Below are 21,495 nucleotides of genomic sequence, written 5' to 3' on the forward strand. Positions count from 1 at the left end.
AGCAGTTCTTGATGGAATTACAACTGCCCTGCTCCCACTCACCTGCTATTTGCTCTGTATTAGGTTAACAATAGTAAATAAACCATGTATTGGATTTCAAGCTGACCTGTTCATGCCAAATGAATTAGTCTTGCCCACAGGCTGTCCTAATTAAAAACATATGTATCGATTTAAATTGTGTTGCTTCTGTACATTAGGGTACTGTTTAGATTTTTTGCCTCATCAATATTCTTTACCTTTTTGAATCGATGTGTAATTTGTTAAGGATTTGGTTCAAAAGAGTTCTCAGGTAGATATGTGAAGGAGTAGTGTGTGTCCTGTGTGTTAGGTAGGTGGTGAAGGAGTAGAAGTGAGGTGCACTATGGTGATGTTGTATAGCATGTACACCTGTCACCTGCAAACAATGGAAGACAGTTTGTCCTTTTACAGGCAAAACCTCCGTTAGCATCAAAGGAAATTTACTTTAATTGCAGAAAAGATTGGGTCCTTGTTTAGTGAAAATACAACTGAAGTCAGAAGAATGATAGTATGATGGTATATTTCTCATACAGCAATTTAATATGACACAGATAGAAGTTTTCCATTTTTCCCAGACTTCTAAGGAGTGAAGTAATTTAGTATGCAAAATAGATATGTAAATAGAGTTCCTCCTAAGAAGAAATTTTAAAAAAATCAGAACCTCATGCCAGACTCTGAACCACAGATTTAGGCCTCTAAATAAGCAGCCTGGGCTTTTCAAAAGTGCTGAGCTCTGCCAACCCCCGCTGCTCTTAGGATACAGCTTCTAAGGCTGGACGTCATTTGGCTGCATGTTCTTGCAAAGAAATACTAAGAATATGCAGTGGGTCAGAGTGGCTCCTTATCTTTGTGCGGCGATAAGGGCTGCTGCTCCTCCTAGGAAACAGTGTCTTAGAAGCGGAAGGCTGCACTTCTTATCATTCAAGTATGTGCCAGAAAGGGGTAAAAATAGGGACGCTGAGGATAAGAAAGTTGAAACTAAGGCACCTGCTACCCACAGAAGGAAACTTTGGAATGAAATAAGTGAGAGTCTCTTCTGTTTTGAATACTGCAAATCTTCACTTATAGGAACAAATAATTTGCCTGTAAAAGCCTCTGAGATTACTGATATGAGAAAAGGCTTCCTGGATTTAGATTCCTGACTTTATCATGCAGACAACATTCCATTTACTGAGTTTTACCGAAGTTGAAAATGTCAGAGTTGACTGAGAGAATTAGATTTCAAGAGCTCTTAAATTTTTGCAGGACATCCTAAACCCCCATTGAAAATCCTCTAGTTTGTGATCTAAATAAAGTCAATTAAACAGAAAGTTTGAAATAAGGCATTGACTGACTGTCACCAGATAATGCATAGTTCATTCAATCTCACAATATTTTAATCCAGTATTCATTTTTGCCATGATATATAATGCAGGCTATTTACAATGATTGCCATTCTTTAAATGCCAATTTTCCCTTAAAACAAGCAGCAACAACAACCAGCCCCATACCCTGCTCCAAACATGGTTTGCAATGGTCTTCATTTGCATCACTATTGTACAGATTTACACAGGACAGAAAAACTCCAATTCCTACAGATTCTGCCTTGTATACTACCTGCAGCCACATTCTGCCACTTTCATCCCTTCATAGTTATATATCAAAGTGGGCACACCAGCATCATCCTTGTAAAGAATGGAGATTGAATCCAGTTTGGTTGGAACACAACAGGCCTTGGAGGCTTTTTTTGGATTTTGGAGATGCACCAAAGTTTGGACAATAGCATGTTTAGTTGGGGTGACATTATCTGTCAGAGGGAAGAAGCAACCTCCTTTACACTCAAAGGCTTCATAATCTTTTGGTGCAATGATCCAGGAATCCCAGCCAATCTCTTCAAAGTTCACATGGAGGGAAGTTCTCCTGCAGTGGTTGGCTCCAACGCTTCTCTTGCTTCTGGAGGAATGCAGGTGGGATCCAGTGATGGCCTTTTCCTCTCCCAACTGTTCCTCTTCAGATGAGGTGTTGTTCTTCCCTAGTTTCTTGAGCACACTTTCCTGTTCATGAACAATCATCTCGCGGAGCTCCACTTTGGTCTCTTTTGTCCCATTGCTGCGGTCATTGGAGAACACTATTAACAGGGGCAGATTTTTAGTGTCAGGTGTAACGCTGACATCCAGCTTCCCACAGGTAAAACCACTCAGAGCTTTAGTCTCTATAACAACCTCTAGCTTATTTTTAGTCTCCAGTTTGTCTGCCCTGACCCATCTTTTCACAGCGCTGGACACTTCAAACATCTTCCAACCACATTCCTGGATATTGTGGGAGACAAGGAAAGATTTGGTACTTTCTGGGTTTTCCCAGTGACCATCATCTAGAACATCATAAATTACCATGTTGCCTTCCAGCCTAGGGAGGGACCCAACTTCCCTGTGACAGGAGATATAAATTCTCAGTTCAGCTCTGGTGATTTCCTCATAATGTGGAATAGAGATGTTGAAGAACAAAATGTGTTTCTGAAATGGGTTTTCTTCTGGTGAATCTAAAGAAACAACATCTGCAATAGGAAATTAAAACATGTGGTTACACTGCTTCTGTGACTGTCCAAGTAACTTGATTTTGAAAGACTTTAAAGGATATATTTTGGGGATAAAAGAAGAGCATGGTAACTTAAAAAAAATAATCCTGTCTTCTGGCCACGTTTCAAGGGCAGAGAGTGAAAAGAGGAAATGGAAGTCCATAGTGTTGGTCATATTTTACTGTGATTGCATAGCCAGGTGAGTGTGTGAAGGAAAGTATAAAGAAGCTGTCTAGAACAAACTATGGATGATGCTGGGCAGTATTATGCACATAAATAAGGCATTTGCAGTTTTCAGATTTAGCAATTTGCTAAAGATATTTTTACACAAAGCATTTGTAAAAATACCAATGATTTCCTACTCTTATAATCGTGCATGGGATGAACTGCTTTAATATATATATGTTTATATATATGTGTCTTTAAGAACTGGTTGTGCTGAGGCTTTTGTTGTCTTCAGATAAGTTTGAAAGCAGCTTAGACTGGGAGTTTGGGGAAACAGAAAAGTTTCTGAAAGTCCTGAATTGAAGCTCTAGTGTCTATCTGAACTGGGACATAGTGATAAACAGCCTTTCATGCCCACTTCCCAGACTATTCCAGGCTGGACTCCCTGAGGATTTGTTCACCCTTGTTAGTTGTCTACAAATCTTCGTGCAGTACCAGCAACTCTGCTATGGGAGGGGCAGATATTTGGCTGGAAGATCAGATAGGTAGTGGTTAAAAGTCATCCCTGATGTTTAATGCTCAATGCAAACTAACTGCTTAATCATGACTGGATTTTAGGGCAATTTTAATTAGCTGTTGCTGCTATTTCTTCAGATCATTTACCCTCTAAACTAGTCAGAGGGGAGAGTTGAGATATGGAAACTATAATCGAGGTCCTATTTTTGAGATTTTTATTTCAGGACTAGGGACACTAATTTGGGAATTTGGAATTCTCCCTAGTGCTGTTACCTGTGTATGTCTATTTTTCATAAAAACAGAAATTTCATTTCTCCCTGTTTCATTTTTATAATTAGGAGTGCACTTACTTCTAGCTTTTTTACTGCCTGATGGATCTTTTAAAAGTCTGCTTAATGTTTCATAGACAGAGATCTTGATTTTTTTCTGTTCATGACTTAGCATTTGCATATAAATCTTTGTCTAATCCAGAATTTTGGCGGAGCAGTGCTGTTCCTTGCTTGGAGCCAGTGACAAATTTCTCAGTTGGTTGCTGTTGTTTTTAAATATGTACAGAGCCCACCAGAAAGAAAAGCTCTCTAGCATCAGTCTCAATTACAGGTGATCAAAAGTTTGCATGCTAACATAAAAACTCAAACGAAATATCTAGGATTGCTTAACATGTTTCATGTAAACCTTGTTATTTGGTGCATTGTCTTCAATCATTTGAGAAGTGAATATTGTACAGTGAAAAATCAAATAAGAAAATGAAAGGTAACTGCATTTTTTAAAGACTGAAAGAAACTATAGAATAAGAATTCAATCCAAAATTTTAATGTTTAATTTCTAAAGAATCTGTGGAAATTAGGAACTCTGTTTCCTCCAAACTTCAAAAGAATCTGACTATTTACTATTCATGTACTTCTTTAAAAATTGTAATCCACAAATTTTTCCTACCTTCAGTACTGAAGCTCCTTACAATATTGGATGCAGGGATGGAGGACTTGTCTGCAGCGTATCTGTTGTATAAATCAATCATGAACTGTGGTGGTTCTTCTTTGGTCTTCACTTGTGAGGGGACTCTTGACAAATTCAAACTCCGTAGTAAATCCATCTTCATATTCTCCAAGAAAGATTTAAAGTTGAAATGGGTCTCATCTTCTACTTCCCCAGGATCATGAAAGTGTGCATCAGACTTTCCCATAGCTGATAGCCTGCTCCAGTCTTCCAAAGGCTTGCCTCTTGTCAAACAAGCAATGATGTTAAAAACAGACAATGCAGCTAATACACCAAAACAATGCATTTCTCCTATATTTAGTTTCTGGTGGAGAGACAGGAGGACAAGGGTATTTTAGCTGATTGCCAGTCTTGTTTCTATACAGAGGAAAGAAGATGTAAGGCAAACAACTGGAATGCACTTTGCAAATCACTTTCTTGTGTTCTTTTTGCAGTCTGCCTCAAACCCCAGCCTCTTGTCAGTTGTCAAGCAGATTGGTCGTACACTTGTCCTTATCAGAGTCATTGATGCCATGCTTCAGCTTCTGTTATCTAGCAAAGCTCTTAGTTAATGAAGATTCTGTAAACATCTGACAAACACATGTGGCTGGTGGGAAGGACATTGTATATTGTAAAGAATCCACATTTCACTTTAGGGTCATCTTTTGCTTAATTACATTCTTCTATCATTTCCTTGCCAACACAGAGAGAAGCTTTCTTAGGGATGCAGAAGTTTACACTGTTTTCAGCAAGTCTGGAAAATACAGATCTAGAACAAAATCACTCTATTAGCTACTAGCAAATAATACCTTACAAATCTTTTATTCATTTCCTTCACATACAATCAGAAAATGCCCATTAGTTTGATGGAGACCTGTGATTCTGCAAGACATGATCTCATGACATTACAAGCAACCTTAAAACTTCTCTTCGTTTATCAGCCAAGGGCTATTGTTTGTACACAGTGAAATATCTGTTTTGTGTCAAGTGCTTCATGTTGTTTGCAGGCTTTTCCATTTTCAGTTTGATTCCTTTGTGTATGGGAATTTAGGCTTGTTTTTATAGTATCTTATGTAATATATTTCATAGATTTATGATGGTCAATCCAGTCCAAAAACAACCAGCCATTTTTTTAGCAACCTCAAAATGAAGACAGAACTAGGTCTTCCAAGACCACAGGGAAAGTAAAAAATCCTTTTGAAGATACAGATTATCTCTGAAGATATTGTGTGCATTAGAAGAACAAGCCAAAGCAAAATAATCTCTCATAATGCAGAAAAAACCCCCAGGTTTATTTATTTTAATGAATGTATTAATGATTTAATCTAATGATACATAACTGCTTTTTCTGTACTATTAATGCATCATTTTTTCTAAGAACTCAATTCATGCTGTAGGCATCGCAAAACCTGAAGAGTATTATGAGCTTTCACATTAACAAAAATCTCATTGCAAACATGTGGTCAAGATTTTGCCTTTTTTGGCCATTCCTCTTGGATTTTTTAGCAGTAGATAACACAGCATTTAAAGTGATCTGAGACTTCTGCAATGCTTGCTTATTGTCTGTTCAAGTGATAACTTGAATCCAAGATCCTGGTTAATTATGATCCTATGACATAAAGTTAAAAAGGATTATTTGGCTTTGATCCTGATCTCCTGCATAGCAAGAGTTAAATTTACTCAGGCCCTTTGTGTTTCCTACCTATATGCAGAGTCCAATTACTTTTGTTTGGCTAAACATAACTTTTTTAGTGCCAGCAGACTTTTTCTGAACATGTCAAATAATCAAAAATTTCTTCACTTTTTCTAGCTAAAAGATTATCACCTACAGCTACAAAACCCTTCATGCCACATTCATTATTTCATTGTACCTGATGTTACCTTCTAGACAGGAATTCTTGTAACTTTCTGGCTACTTTAAGGAATCTCATTGCAATGGCATTTTTTCCCCTATCAAAGTTCTTGCACAGTGTAATCAAGTTACTTCTTAGTTTTCTTTCTGATAAACAGATTGTTCTTTTTACTAACAAAAGACATTTTCTCTCTGTGTTTTTCGTTTCTTTCTTTTTTGTGTCTCTCAAAATTTGAGTGACTTCATGAAAAAGTGAACTCTAAGGCTATACATAGTTTTCTAGTGGTAATCCGCCAGTGCCACATGCAGAAATAAAATATCCTTTCTTTATGTGGTTCACTGCTCCAATGTCTCTTTCCAAAGCTTTCACTGTCTGCCATTATATAGCATCATACTGGATGCTCAAACTGCATCACAAATACATGGCAGCCACAAATTTTTTGTATGAATTTCAAGGGTCTTGAAGTACAAGCAGTCTTGTACTCAGTAGGAGCAGCTTCTATTCTTTGTATCTAGGTACCTGAAGTTCTGCATGTCTACTTTAAAATTAATTTTAATTACATGAAGGGCAGTTAGATCAAATGATCTCTATAAATACCTCTCTCTTCCTGCAAATGCTTTGGGAGTTGCTATATACAGACTCTAAGTTCATACATGAAGGTGTCAAATAGTGTCAGGCCAAGTGTCAGCTTTGCAGAAACTTTACAATGAACAGTTTAACTCAGTGGAAATTCCTTTTGAAAACTGTTCTTTGAGGTTTGGCAGTGAGACAGATTTTAATTAATGTGATACACATTACTTACACAAACACATTAATATTGTCCAGCGGTTCATTTTAATTATGCAGCCTCGTGCAAGTGAATTGAATACTCCACAAAAACCTAGGTACATTGTAGCTTTTGCTTTTATCCCTGGCAATTAAACAGTGGCCTGAAAGAATGAATTTGTTTTAGAAAAAAAGGTTTTGACACTTCGCTGGCTAGTATCAGCTGTTTTCATGTTTTATCTGTCTTTACTCATACCATTTTCTTTTAGGATTAGTTAGTGGAATTATCTTGACCTGTTTTATCTCTAGTAACTTTCTCTAGAAACTCAAGCATTGAGCAGAATGGTTTATAAGATGTTCAAAGAAATAAAAAATTCTGTTGGAACCAAGACAGTAGGGGTATCAGCTCTGGCAGCAGCTGTCTCCATTTGTGCCATTTCAAATGCAAAGTTTCTCTTTCCAAAGGAAGATTAGACATCAAAACACCAAAGATCCAAAACGGAGTAACTTAAACCACGAAAAGTGGTTGAAAGCATTTTTTGCATTGAAGAATTGACCAGTACAGCTGAACTCTAAATGAAATGAGCTTTACCAATAAGAGATGTGTATGACTTGTGTAGCAAAGGTATGTTTTGAGGGCAATGACACTTACAGGTGTAATATATATAGTTTTGCCAACAGAACTTTAAATGCAGTTTTAACATCTTAGAGTTTTGTAGGTGTCCTTATGAGTAGCAGTAACATTTTTTCTTATGTCCTATAGACCTTAGATCACAGTGTGGTATCTCTTGCCATAATAGCTTGCATCATTAAAAAGAATGTTTTTATCCAAGGACTAATTCAAGATATGGCAAATACTCCTTAAGGAAAAAAAATGCTATAGATGAGAATATAAGCACACTAAGTTAATATGTCAGGCTGTTAAGAGCTAGTGAGAGATGAGAGAAAGACTAGACCTACATAAGAAGATAGATTTTTATAGAGAACAGAAATAACATGGATTTATTAAGATGCTTTGAAAAATGTTAGGCTTATGGCTATTCTATAGGAATGACGACTTTCTGACAAATTTTAAATGTTTCTTTATACATTGGCATTGCTCTGTCAATTGTAGTTCAGTTTCTCATGACTTATAAAACCACAAAATTGTAATTGTATAAGGCAGATCTCTAAAAGCAACATTATACAAAGATTTTTCCCAAGAGTTCTGGTGTACCTTACTGTAGTAATTTACAAAGTACAAAAGTACTTTGGGAAGAAGAACTGAAAACTTGATCAGTGATCTTTTGTCAGATGTAACTGGTAGACAGGGCACCATAGAGCTGCTTCTTAGTCAGAGCTTTCTAGGAGGAATTAGGAAGAACTGCTGTGAAAGTAACCTTGCAAAGCTTCTCATGCATGCTGAATCTTGCTTTTATGCACATTAGCAGGAACTACCACATTTACACACCTCTGTTGTCTGAGAATCTGCACTACCTGAGCATAGAAAATTGGTGGCAGAAGATACCTAGAACCTTAGTAGAACTGGAGCCTTCTAGTTATTTGTTCATCAGAAGGAAGTATGTGTAATATCCTTCCCTTAAACAAAGCAGCTCTTAATAGGATAAGGTAGTGCCTAAGGTTAGACTGTTTCTTGAGGAGGAAGCACTCCATGTCTTATAATCTGTGATACTTTACAGACTTCAGATGTTTCTTCCACTGTTGGTTTCTTTATTCTATTGTACAGCAGGTGGGTGAAAATGAAGTATGTGGCAAGTATGTCCTAGAACATGGGGACACTAAGAGGATTGACAGACACCATGATGGGAACACCAGCTCTTAAAAGACTGCTGCAGTTAAAAGGCTACCATAAATGTATCAACAGGGGATTGTGTAGGAGTTAGAGGGATGCAGAGACTTTATTTCTATAAAGACTTCCAATGGAACCACTGCCAAATGTTTCCCATTTTGATGTTCATTGTTTGAAAAGAAAGTTAATGAAAGTTCTGGAAAGAGTTCAGAAGAGAGCTGTGAGAAATTGTTTTAAGGCTTAGAATAAGAAATCAATCTATTTAAATCTTAGCCAAAATGTAACTTGACCCTACTCTCTATACTAAAAATACACAGTGAAAGTATCTTGGATAATAGATAAAAGGGATCTAATGAAATAGGTTACAGTGAGATCCATTGAATTGAAGCTAAAGCTCATCAAATTCAGTCTAGGATTAAGCCACTGCATATGAACAAAGAGCACTAACTTTTGGAACAACTACTTGTAGTCCAGTAGAGATATTCTATCACATGAAATCTTTAAAGCCAAATTTATGCATGTTTTTCAAAGATATTCCCAAGCTTAAAACAGAAGTTCCATAATGCATGGTGCAGAAACTGCTGAGCAAGGTTCTTTGATCTGTGCTATGCAGGAGGTCGGTCTGGATGATCATAGTATTTCCTTCTGTCTTTAATCTATTGAAGTGCATTATGACAAGCTTAACATCTATTTACTAGTTTCCATCTAATTAACAGAATGCAGGAGAGTGCATTTATAGAAAGACAATCAAATATTTTTAGATACTACTGTACCTTTAATTTATTAGCTTTTGTTAAAAGCATGTAACAATCTAGAGGATATAAAGCATAATTTACAAAAATATAAATCTTGGTTATTTTATTTTTAGTATTTCAACATATTACTATATTGTATGTGTTATTCTGAGAATATGTTTAACAACCTGAAATTATCCAGCAAACCAAAAATGCGGGATATTACATGTCTGTTGTAGAACAAATTATATATTAAGGAAGGGTAACCAAAAAAGACTATATTAACATATTGTTTATATGAAAACTTATGCAGTGAACTATACTTGCATCCCAAAGAAAATATACATTTTAAGCCTTTTATTACAGCATTTTTCAGTATAAATATGCATATTAAGAGTATGAGTGTTTTAGGCAAAAATTTTTGATTTGTGTACAAAAGTGATATTCTAAAATAAGCCTGCCTTTGCAAGTTCATTTCCCATGTTCTTGGTTAACTGCAGAGATAAAATAGTCAGAAAATAACATAAAAACATATTTTAGTCCTTTGATTATGGAAAAGTTTACACTTAAATTTCTCTCTAAACACCATGTATCTTGGCTAGGTGGGTTAGGAAGGTATCTGTAGAAGTACTGAATTCCTGGAAGATGAATATGAAAGACAAACGATGACAGTACGACCTATCCTCCGAGGCGAGCACGTGCGTTGTTTTAGTCTCTCTGTGTACTCTCTGTAGAGCAACTGGAGACTTGCATTGGTTCATCAACACAAGTGGATTCATTTCTCCTTTACAACTTCCCAGAGCAGTCAGGCAGGATTTGTGGGCCTTGTTAAAGGTGTGTTTGTATGAACTTATCGGCAGGCACAAGTTTCAACTGACATATTGGGATATACCTTTAAAACAACATTTTTGTTCTCATCTAAGAACAGGACACTGAGTGAGCTCATTTTGTCAGGAACGCAGCAGGGTTCTGGGATGCCAGGAATAATCCCTACTGCTTTTACGATGCTCTGAATTGTAGCATGATTTGATGGCCGGACAATCTAGAACAGAGAAGGAAACAGTTATAGTTTCATTAATAAGTAATCACTTTCCTAGGTCAACTTGGAAAATGACAATAACTATGTAGTTTTTTGTTTCTCCATAAACCAAGTATGTCATTGTTTGAATCACAGGGCCATGCAGCACAGCCAGTCTCACACTTCCAACTTTCCTGAGCTGGACATATCCAACAGATATTTAGTGTTCCTTAGGCTACCTTCATAGATACCAGAGGAGGGCACTGGTGGCACAGCCAGCAGCCAGAGGCCTGAAGAAAAGTGTCCTTGAATGTACCTTCTACATACTGTAGGCTGACATGCAGAAGAAGCCTGAGCTGGGGCATAGTTCCCAGTTACTAGATGCTATGTTTTGTTTTCTTAACCTCTTTTCTGACTTAGCAAATTTGCTACTCCAAGTACTTCCAAAATAACTATCCCTATGTTCCAAAAGAACTTTCCCTCATGTATGCTAACCTGCAATTAGTTACTTTTTTCTGGAGTAATCACTCTCTTTTAAAAAAAGAGCAGGGTACTCCAGAAGTAGCATCCACAGGGGAGTTAGTATAGAATAGTCAAAAACCATGACAGAGCCTTTCTGATCATGGTTTCTGTATGACATATAGTTAATATCTGTGGTCTTTGCTTCCCTTTGCCTTCATTACCAGGTTTTTGGGGTTTTTTTCTTCCCATGGGCTAGCCTCAAATGGGAAAAAGAAAAAACAGGCTGGGGGCCTGGGAGAAGTATGAAGTGAGGATTCACAGCAGCTTTGCATCTAAAACCTGTTCAGGGTCACAAAAAACATGGTTTTCCATTCCGACATGAAAAGTTATGTAGTCCATGGGTAGAACAAAGGAGCTGTGTTTAGGATAATTCTGTTTTGAAACATTTGCATTAAGTGTAACATATCAGCAAATCAGATTCAAATCTTAACTGCCATTAAGGCTTTCAGATCTTCCTTAACTAAACCATTATAAAGAGTAACTGTGAAATCTGTCCTTGACCCTTCAAGACAGCATCCCTATAGCCAAGTCCCAACAAGTGACCAATCCTGCACAGTGCCTTTCTGTAATTAGCATATGTTAGCATAATTAGCAGCAGCTTGCTTTCTCTTGCCCTCCTTCATATTTAGATTTCAAAACTGTCCACAGACAAGCATCAGTGAGGTGGTCTCAGCTGCTGTGTGAAGTAAAAATCATTTTCTACCCATGTTGGCCATGTCGGCATATGTGGACAGCAAGAGAGAGACAGGAAGTTTCATGTCTGCAACTGATGAGCATAGAAATTCAGAGAATTAAATCTTCTAGAATCAAGTTCTTAATTTAGCCTTTATGAAAAACCTCCTGTACTGTTCCTAGCACCTGTGTTATTTCATGCTGTTATTTGAAACAAGCACAGATCTCAATGTGCTACTGGAATGCCATTTATTGCCTCTGGGCAGTGGATAGCCATCATTGCCCTCACAGTCAGTTACTGACTTACAGGACTCTTGTCTACTACAAGGACTTACTACTACTACAGGACTAACTGACTTACAGATCCTCAAGGGATCTTCTCCTGCTGTGCAGCCCCTAATATCTGCAAGTGAACAAAGTCTATCTAGACTGAGCAGCTGTCTTCCAGGACAACACCACTAATTATGTTTCTAATGCCTGAAAGTGGATACACTATGCACAGAAGTGCTTAGAAAGGAAAATGCTTATGATAGACTGGTACCCTGTATGGAATCTGGCTGCCTAAGCCCTGTAATCACAGCACAGCCAGACAGCACACCCATCCCACGTACAGCCAGGCTCTGCATTTTTCCAGCCCTTCTGGAAACCTGGCATCAGTGTTCAGTGATCATGGGCTAGGCTTCACATTTGACTTTGTCCCAATGTGCTAAAGTAGAAAGTTTGAAATAATTAGTTAAATGCCCAGTAATAATGGCACTGAGGAAGTGCTAATGTTTTAAATGCTGGCTGCAAAGTTATATACAGCACATCAGGTTCTATGACATGCAGGACTGGAATTTATTTGGCAAATGCAGCATTGCAGCCAGCCATACATATAACCTAATCTTCCTTCTCACACTCCATGGAATAAGAAATTCAGCAGGAAGGTAAGTGAACTTACTATGAGAAGATTTGTACCTAAGCTGTTGAGTATCTATCTAAATCAAGACTTGCATTTATTAAAGTGGATGTGCAGAATGATGTACTTTTACTTAAGAAAATAAGTAAACCTACAATGTGATGATACCCTACATGCCAGGCATGTAATTCTGTCTCCACATTTCTTAAGGGGTACTTTGGAAATAAGGTGTCTGTTGTCCATCATAGGTTGACCATATAGATGAAGTCTTTGTGAAGAGCTTTAATATGACCTTTGATACTTTCCTGACTTAGAGCATATATGAAAGAACAAATTTCTCTCTCAGTAATATTTAGCAATTCTTATGCTCTGAACTAAATCTTCATTCATGCTTGTGTCCTCTCTCTCTTCCTTTTGAAACAGACATTAAAAAAAGCTACACCTTTGAATCTGTTTCTGTTTTTCCCCTCTTAAAAATACAAAGCTAACAAGCAGTAGACCTCTTCCAAAGCAAATTAAATCAATCTGGTATCAAACCTATAATTCCTAAATCTGTGTATCTGTGATTTAGTTTCTCTGTTTTTTCATTTGGTTTTTTGTTTTACTTATTTTGGTTTTTTTGCATCAAGATACTAGTGAAAGGGAATCCTTGTTAGTTATCAAGTATTTGCTTGTATTTCTAGATAAGTAAGTGAGCAATATAAGCTTCTTTAACTATTTAAGCTAGAAACTGATCCTCTCTTCTGACCCTACCAGCTTTTTTGTAGTGCTGTTTTGCTCACAAGAAGCCAGATGTGTTAAATGCATCTTTCTTTTTTAAGGGTGGGGTTGTTGGTTGGTTGGGCTTTGTTTTTTAAAAATTTTATGTTGTTGTGTGAATGGTGCATTAGACTGTGAATCTATGGCAAAGGACCCATATTCCCAGGCTCTCTTTCGTTTTGAATAAGTTAAATGGTGATTATGTTGCATGATCAGTTTGTATTACAACAACGAAGTGAAGTTGTATGTGAGTCTGTGCAAGCTTTAATTTTTGCCAGACCATGTTTCAGTTTATGTACACCAGGTTCAGCATTGGCCAGCTACACAAGAACATGTGGTCTGATTTGTACACCCCATCACCAAGTCTGGATTTCCACTGTTCTTGGACTTAAAATTAGCCTACATGTCTTCCTGAAATTATACCACTTGTTTCAACACAAACATACATCAATCTCCCTGGATGTAAAGTAGGGCAGACCCCTTTTTCAGAGCCTTTAGATTCTGTGCTGTAAAGCACAATCCTTTATTTATGTGCCAAATGACCATATAAAAAATGTCAGTTGAACTAATAATCAGGCCATTTGTAGGCAGAATTGCAAAATAATTACAGTTTTTAAATTTGCATGTTATGCAGTGCTTCAGATCTTCCCCTCTGCCATTACTTGAAAGCCTTATAAAATCCTTAAAATTCTTGTCCAACATAGGATTATCAGCCTTTCTACTTCTTGCCATAGAGCAGAGTGGGAGTGAGACAAATATTTGACACTCCACTGGCAAATTTCACACTGGTTCTATGGAGGAATTCAGTATGCTTACTTTAGGGTGCTAGAGCCAGTTTTGTGGCATTTCTAGAGACATAAGGTAAATCAACGTCTTTGTTCCAGCAGGATTTTCTAACATATTTAGAATTTAGACACACATATATCATCTTAATCAGTATTTTTGTTTTCAAAAGTGACAAGCAGTTTCCTGAAGTTAAAAATACCTCAGTATAACTACACTTCATTTTGCTTCTAAGGTATTACAGCTTGAATCAGAAATATGAAAATCATATCAGCATATCAGAAATATGCTGATAGAGTAGCTTGTTTTAATATTAGCATATAAAACTTCATACATCTACCACTACACTACAATAGAGTATTTGGATGATTTAGTGTGTATAACTATATTTTCATAAGCTACAAAGTCTTTATGCTATAGTTTAAATATATTAGATGAGAAATTGTAAGATAAACCTGAGATATTTTTTCTATTCTTCAGATTGCACATGAAGAAAACTGGGAATCTTTTTTGCACTCTGATCACTAAGTTGATGGAAAGAATATTGTTTAAATTCTTTGGGTCAGGGCAACAAAACACAATGAAAAAAGTAAAAATCTAAAGGAAATTCTAACTGAAGAAGTAGCTGGATCAGCAGAACAGTAGGTCTAGTGTTTGCAAGCTGACAGGAGTAAAAAGGCATACTACCTTGGGCATTGGAAATTCACATGCACCTGCACAGTAGTAAGCGTCAAATGATTTGGGAGATATGATCCATTCATTCCAGCCAATATCAGCAAAGTCAACTTTCATGTATCTTCTTGAACAAATCCTTGGCTCGTTCCATTGTTTTCGCCTTGCTTTCTTCATTGTTTTCTCATCAAAATTTAGCACCTGAGACTTTTTAAGTGTTTGTGAATTTTCTTGCCCTTTTCTCCTTCGATCTTTGCGTGAGGCTTTTGGTTTCAAGGATCTGTAGGCATTCTCCCATATGTCATGTTTGTTGTATTTATTGTTGCTATAATCGACTTCTGGCAACTCGTTGTTCTGAATAGAGCTAGCGAGGTAAGTATCCCTCCTAACTCGAGTATCAGTAGAAGCATTAGGGGATAGATTTGGGTCCCCGTCACTGGGAGGGAATGGATCATAACGCTGTAGGGTGCCTGCCACACTGTTAGGTTCGGAGATTGCAAGATCATTGGCATAAACTAGAATATAAGGTAAATGGCTGGCAGCCTGTTCGGGGAAGCCCTGGTGTTTCTCCCCAGAATCAAGCTCAGCACAGAGAATGAGCTCTCCAGCTCGTTTTGATTCTTTTACGATGTGTGAAATGTCCTTTGCATGCCAAGCCCCTCGCCTTTGAAGCAGCACAGTGAAGTTCCCTTTCACTACTCCATAGGCAGAATTCTGGTGAATGCTTTGAAAAACTAGGTTGAGCGGCAGGACTGGAGGCAGGTGAAGGAGGCGGCAGGATGAGTTCTTGGACCGTTTACAAAACACTTCCCGGTGCCGAGGGCGTTTGTCAGCATAGAAGTGAAAAGTGGCAGCAAGGATCATTTCTGAATCCTGCATGGATGTCAGATTGAAGCAGTACAAGGGCTTCTGGGCCAAGAATTCTGCAAGAGAGCAAGGAAAACATGGATATATATATTTGAGACCAGAAATGATAGTCAAATCTTATTTCCATTTAAGTGAATTAACAAGTTTTACTTTTCACTTACATCAAATCATTAATTATATATATTCATTATATATAATTTTATATATAAGCTTGTCACTTCAGCTTAAAACTATGATGAATAAGAAGAGGAAAAAATCTATTTAATAGCAGTATTACAATAACACTGAGTGTCCAACATACTGGGCATCTTTTTTACACACAAGGGATAAAATTCTTTCAAGAGATTTTTAGTTCCAGACTACCTTTCATTCTAGGCAGGCAAAAAAAGCAATCCTTGATTGTATTTAGTTTATGACACAGGCTCAGAGAAGTTGTCTGATTTACCTGTGGCTCAGAGAAATACCTTGCCGAAACCAGTACTAGGAGAAAATTGGTTTACAATTAATATTTAAGATTGTCTAATCTAAAGCTGACTGCAGATTCCTGAAAGATGTCTGGGTGCTAACTCTGTGGGCAGCAGGTCATCATCTGCAAGTAGTGCAAACGAGATATTTCACAAGGGGTCTGGCAGTAAGCAGTGTGACACATTTTGGGGGTCATTACTCCTCTGATCAATCCTGCTTTCCAGTACATACCATGTAGGAGTTTTGTTTAAAGCACTGTAAAACACATTTGGTTTCTAAGGCTTGTGTTTATATATGTGCTAAGTTAGTGAAAAATGCTATTGAACAGGAGCTGACTCTTAAAATTCAAACTCTGTTTGAAACAGCTCTTTAGCTAGTTGAACAGTTTGTGCTCAGCTTACATCTTTTCCCTCCTTTTGAGGAAGATGAGCAGTTTTACACTAATAACTGCTTGCATCATGTTTATTTAAACAGTAGAAACCTCTCTTAGTGTGTTAAAATGTATTCCCATCCCAGCATAAAAAGACAATACCTTAATAGTCTATCATTGTGAAAAGTTGCCTTTGTTTTTTTTACTAGTTCAACAGTATATGGCAAAGTGGTGGCAGAACCAAGAAGTGATTCCTGTTATCCCAAGCTCAAACACCACTTAGAATGCACCAAAGGATTACAGTTGGTAAATTTGCATCTTTAATTAAACCAAGTGGACCAACCCTCTAGCAGCCCTGTTTGATGTACCTGAAAATTCTCTGACAGAAGGAAGTAAAAAACTACCCCAAACCAAACAAAACCCAACAAATGCAACAGCCAGGCTTCCCAGAAACACTTAGGTTTGTTTTTCAGTCCACTATGGATGACAAGCCACAGAAATTTTGGCAACAATAGAAAGGCAGTATCATTAATTGCCACCTCTTGGAACATTCTTCCTTAAAAGTGGTTTCATTTGAAAGAAGGAAATGAATACTGCCACACCTTACTAAATTGTTTGTTACTATCTCCCAGTTAATGCTGAAAAGACCCATGATTTGGACTAAAAGAACAGCAGATAAGCATGATCATTAATTGCAAATCCACACAGGCAGTCTTGGAGTACAAATGTTCAAATATGCATTTTCCTTCTACACCATGTATATTTTGTTCTTGATACAGTGAAGTGGAACAGCTTGCACTGATGTGATAAGAATCTATTTGTTTCTGTCAGTTTAGGACAGGATTCCTATTGTAAACTTTTAATCACCACTAGTCATATGTCAAGGCGCTCATACTATGAAAAAACTTAAGGGTTTAGATTTTATTCAAGTCTTTGAAGCACAGTTTCACAAGGCTACTAGATGATTTCTTGGGCCAAGGAAGAGAGTAGAACACCAGGCTTTATTATTGCAGAAGGCATGTTTCTAAAAAGAAGTCTATCTACTGGTTTTCTCCAACCAAACTGCATGCAGTTGAATTTTTAAATATTTCTTTTAGTAGTAGAATGCTCCAAGCACTATCAGATGTGTAGTTACTGCTATGATGCACAATCATTGTTGGGATAGACATTTCAAACACTAGTGTCTTGGGATTTCAGAAGGGAAAATAACTTGTAATGATAGATCAGAGAAAGGGAGGCTGAATTATCTAAAATAATTCTGTACTCTAGAATGAAACACATCTTTCAAAAGTCAAATTTCTTTGTAAAATGGAATAAGAATCTGAATCTGCAGCTACTGAAAATCCAGACGTCAGGAAGCATAGACTTGTTACAAATTTAGAAGATTTGGGTTTTGGATGGAGCCATATTGCAAAAGTACACTCAGGCTTTTGCCAACTTGTCAACCACGCATTATCAGTCTTGATTTGGCTTTCTTGCACACATGCATTATAATACAATCTTAATTAAATGGCTGCTATTTTCTCCTTTTCATTAATGTCTTTGCTTTGTTTAGCACAGAGGATGTGTCGTGTTCAGGGAATGAGTCTGAGCTGCAAGAGTCAATTTATGGGGGAGTTTCATGGTTAGGCAGTAAATTGCTGCCATGAAGACTATAACCCATCAATCAGCAATTTAGGTGAAGTTGGACAATAACTTAATATTTCACATTTAGTCACAAACCAATTATGACTCTACTAACTTCAGCCAGTTGGTGCTGTTTTCTAAAGCTACAAAGTTCCCTACAAACTGGAAAGCACCTAAAGAAATAAGAAACCTTAGAAATTAGTTCTTATACTATCTCTCAGCTCCTTATTAAAAAAAATAATGAACCCCTGTGAACACATGTAGGGGTGACCTGACAGGAGGTGATCAGATGTTTGTGAAGGACTCTTTCTGAAGGGGTGCATACTGCTAGAGGAACAAAACCAAAAAGTTGTATTTGGGCAACATGCAAACAGCACATACATTTATATTTCAAGTGCCTCGCAATGAATATGGAAAAATATTACACATTCCATAGCTCAGTCAACACCACCTATACTCTCTAGGGAGCAGGAAGGATGGCAATACAACTGGGTGGTTGAGGAGAACTCAGTAATACATTTGACAAAGGACAAATGTCTGGACCAATATATTTTGTATCTCTGGAGCCTTCATCTTGACAACTGTAACAACCCTGATGCTTGAGTGTCACATAACAAACAGCTTTAAGCAGCACCACAGGAACAGACAGTTACAGATTTTCTGAAAGGTGTGTGATAAAAGAAGTAAGTCCATTGCTTGGGATAATGAAAATTATTGTGTGTGTAGTCTGTTTTGCTTATTTCAATAGGACTGCAATATTATCCATGTTTTATAAATAGTGGATGTTCCAGGTCTTGTTAGAAAAACACATGCCAATTTCCTCTTTCAGAAGGAAATATTACAATTTCTCACAGCAGATAAACATGGTGGCAGATAAGGTTCTTCTCTCCTCCCTTATCTTGCATCATTCTATGGTACATTTTAGAGTTTTTATCACTAGCTTGATGAATGCAGTTCAAAGTAACAGTGCAGAGGAGCTTTATTTGGGAAAGATGGGATCCAGTAAAGACAGTACATAGATAAGACACAGGGGACAGGAGTTTTGGACATGGATATGCCTTATTTCCATTGCAGGGAAAGCCAAGTTAATTTTGGGCCTCTTTGCCTTGGTTGGATGATCAGACAAATGAGTGAAATAATATTGATTTGTATTTGGTCAGCACAGTCTACCTGTGGGTAGAAAACACCACTATTTTAGTGTTTTAAAACAGAATTACAACTTAGGCTACTCTGATGAAAGTAGTGTGTGCATCAGATTATCTGAAAAATTAAGAAAAATAATATAGTGCAATTCTTGCCTTGTCCCCGAATCCCTCTTTTAGTCCAGAGCTTTATTTGGGTGGCAGCCAGTATTAGCTGCTCAGTTCACAGAAAAATAAAAGTGAAATGGAAAACCATCCACAGTGGAACTTCCTTCCTAACCCCTATATATGTAGCAACTGCTAGCTAATGTTCTAGAGCATGACAATTTATTTTTCTCCCAAATCTCTGCAATTGCTTTACATCATAACTAACTCTTAGATTTTATGACATTTTCTTTAGCCATTTACTCTTCCATGGAGTTTCCTCCTCCTTGAATATGATTACTTTTTAGTATTACAGTTGACATAGAACAGAAATTAAATTGGGGTGCACAAAAGAATCTGAATTATTGTGCAATATTATAGTAAGCATTCCCTAAAACATTGTATGCTGCATTGTACTCTATACATGAGACTTAAGTGGAGGAGAAATGGATGAATGCAAAATCTGCTTTTGTGACTTTCAATCCATCAGATTTGTCTAAATAGAATAATGAATATTTCTGACAAGGTAGTAACAACTAGATTCTGTAAACTGATACAGTTCTTATTTTAAGAACTAAGATCTTAGTTACAGTCTGTAAGTGTTAACCAAAGAAGGAAGTTTTTTTCCAGAAAAGAGAGTTTGCGTTTCCTTTGCAAAGGATAATAAATGTATGGATTATTAACCAGGCAAACCTCCTTTTTATTATTTGACATAATATTGGGATAATGAAAATGTAGTTTTGACACAACACATGTTTCTCCACCCTCATAATCAAGCCAAGTAGAACTGGGGAGAGGGAAGTCGGGTACCTGTCCTCCCAGGTTTAGGCGGTGCAAGGAATTTAAGATGCCGAGCAGTTTTAGGCGGTCCTGTAGGCGGCACTCTTCCTAGCAGAAACTTCTGAGGCTGCGAGAAGAGCCGGGGAGAGGACCAGTGCCTGGAGCACTCGCTACTAGGTTTATGCTACAAGCATTTCGGAAAATCTTTTGGCCCTGTGCAATATGCGCTGGGGACGGCGCTTCTTTTGCCACTGGTCTGCATCCACAGCAAAGGAGACCTTCCCAGGGGAGATACTCTCCGGGGAGTCAGGGAAGGTGGGAAGCCGTCCGCAAAGAGAGGGGCGACAGACACCCTGTCCGTGTAGGTAGCAGGGGACCCCCTAGCATTCACCCAGAGTGACACCCCCCGCAGTCAATGACAACCTCGACGCGAACCCGTCACTTTTAAGCGAAAGAGGAGCGAGGGGGCTCCAGCGGTGCTCCCCGCTCCCGGCCCGTCTTACCCGGCCTGGCTTTGAAGCTGCGGACCGTGTTGCCGTCGCCGGGCCGGCTCCCTTCCCGGTTGTACTTCTCGTAGAGCTTAAGCATGTGGACAGCTACCATGTCCTGAGCGATGCCGCCCAGCCCAGGGGGCGGCGAAGAGCCGCCGCGGGGGTCGCGGCCGGGGGCGGACGAGTCCGGGTCGGCCGGCGGCCGGACGGGGCAGGCGGGCGGGCAGCCGGCGCCCTCCCCCGCAGGCGAGCGGCAGCCCCCATGGCCCAGGGCCCACAGCAGGAGGCAGCAGGTCAGGCGGGCGGCCATCGGGGGATGCTGCGGGCGGCCGGCCGGGCGCGGAGCGGCGGCGGCTGGGTCTCTGCCTGCGTCTGGGTCTCCCGGTTGGCCCTGCCGCACCGGGGCGAGGGGGCGGCGGGGCCAGGGAGGAGGAGGGAGGGTGGGGGCGCCCCCCCCCCGCCGCTGATGCCGCCTCCGCCGGGCCAATCCCCGGGCCCGGGGGCGAGGAGCTGCGGGCCGGGGGCGGCGGAGCGGGGGCAGCTCCAGGGGTCCGGGTGCGGGGGGACCGCGGGAGGGGACGCTGCATTTCTCCAACGTGGGGCTTCCACGCTCCCTAAAGCGTAGCGGGAAAAGGATCTGAATTAATTAGCGCCCAGCTGCTGATGAGAGACACATGTCACCGCTGCGGCATCGAGCGCTGCGGCAGGACGGCACCTTGGCTGCCTGCGCCAGCCGGGAGGCAGGGGTGGAGGGCATGAAAATAATTTCTGAAAGATAGAAGCAACAGATACCAAGCTGGGCGGGCAAGCGGTGAGGGGACGGAAGGGTGAGTGACTGGCAGGGACAGCATGACAAGGGAAGGGTGCGCATATACGTGCCGAAAGTGGAAGGGTCTTCGCTGTTTCGTCTTTGCTGG

At 39.1% G+C, this 21,495-nt stretch overlaps 2 protein-coding genes across 2 annotated transcripts; both read right to left on the reverse strand.

The window, feature by feature from the left end:
* Positions 1-521: 521 nt before the first annotated feature.
* GDF2 (growth differentiation factor 2) lies at positions 522-4,928 on the reverse strand. The gene is made up of 2 exons (XM_015633590.2): positions 4,190-4,928; positions 522-2,551 (listed from the first exon to the last, which is right to left on the reverse strand). Exons 1-2 carry the CDS (start codon positions 4,533-4,535, stop codon positions 1,611-1,613), a joined length of 1,287 nt encoding a protein of 428 aa, XP_015489076.1. The 5' UTR covers positions 4,536-4,928; the 3' UTR covers positions 522-1,610.
* A 4,459-nt stretch (positions 4,929-9,387) lies between these two features.
* On the reverse strand, positions 9,388-20,973 carry GDF10 (growth differentiation factor 10). The gene is made up of 3 exons (XM_015633589.1): positions 20,591-20,973; positions 14,709-15,616; positions 9,388-10,411 (listed from the first exon to the last, which is right to left on the reverse strand). The coding sequence occupies exons 1-3, from the start codon at positions 20,886-20,888 to the stop codon at positions 10,220-10,222; spliced, it is 1,398 nt and encodes a 465-aa protein (XP_015489075.1). The 5' UTR covers positions 20,889-20,973; the 3' UTR covers positions 9,388-10,219.
* Between the last annotated feature and the right edge of the window lie 522 nt (positions 20,974-21,495).

This window comes from Parus major, chromosome 6, assembly GCF_001522545.3.
Source record: "Parus major isolate Abel chromosome 6, Parus_major1.1, whole genome shotgun sequence".
Classification (NCBI taxonomy): domain Eukaryota; kingdom Metazoa; phylum Chordata; class Aves; order Passeriformes; family Paridae; genus Parus; species Parus major.

Bases quoted from the DNA above. Each gene is read 5' to 3' on its own strand.
- GDF2 (XM_015633590.2), bottom strand. From the start codon at position 4,535: ATGCATTGTTTTGGTGTATTAGCTGCATTGTCTGTTTTTAACATCATT. The intron at 2,552-4,189 runs GTAGGAAAAATT...TTCCTATTGCAG, and splicing joins AAGGAGCTTCAGTACTGAAG to ATGTTGTTTCTTTAGATTCA.
- GDF10 (XM_015633589.1), bottom strand. From the start codon at position 20,888: ATGGCCGCCCGCCTGACCTGCTGCCTCCTGCTGTGGGCCCTGGGCCAT. The intron at 15,617-20,590 runs GTAAGACGGGCC...GCTCTCTTGCAG, and splicing joins CAGCTTCAAAGCCAGGCCGG to AATTCTTGGCCCAGAAGCCC. The intron at 10,412-14,708 runs GTAGTATGCCTT...TCTCTGTTCTAG, and splicing joins GTGAATTTCCAATGCCCAAG to ATTGTCCGGCCATCAAATCA.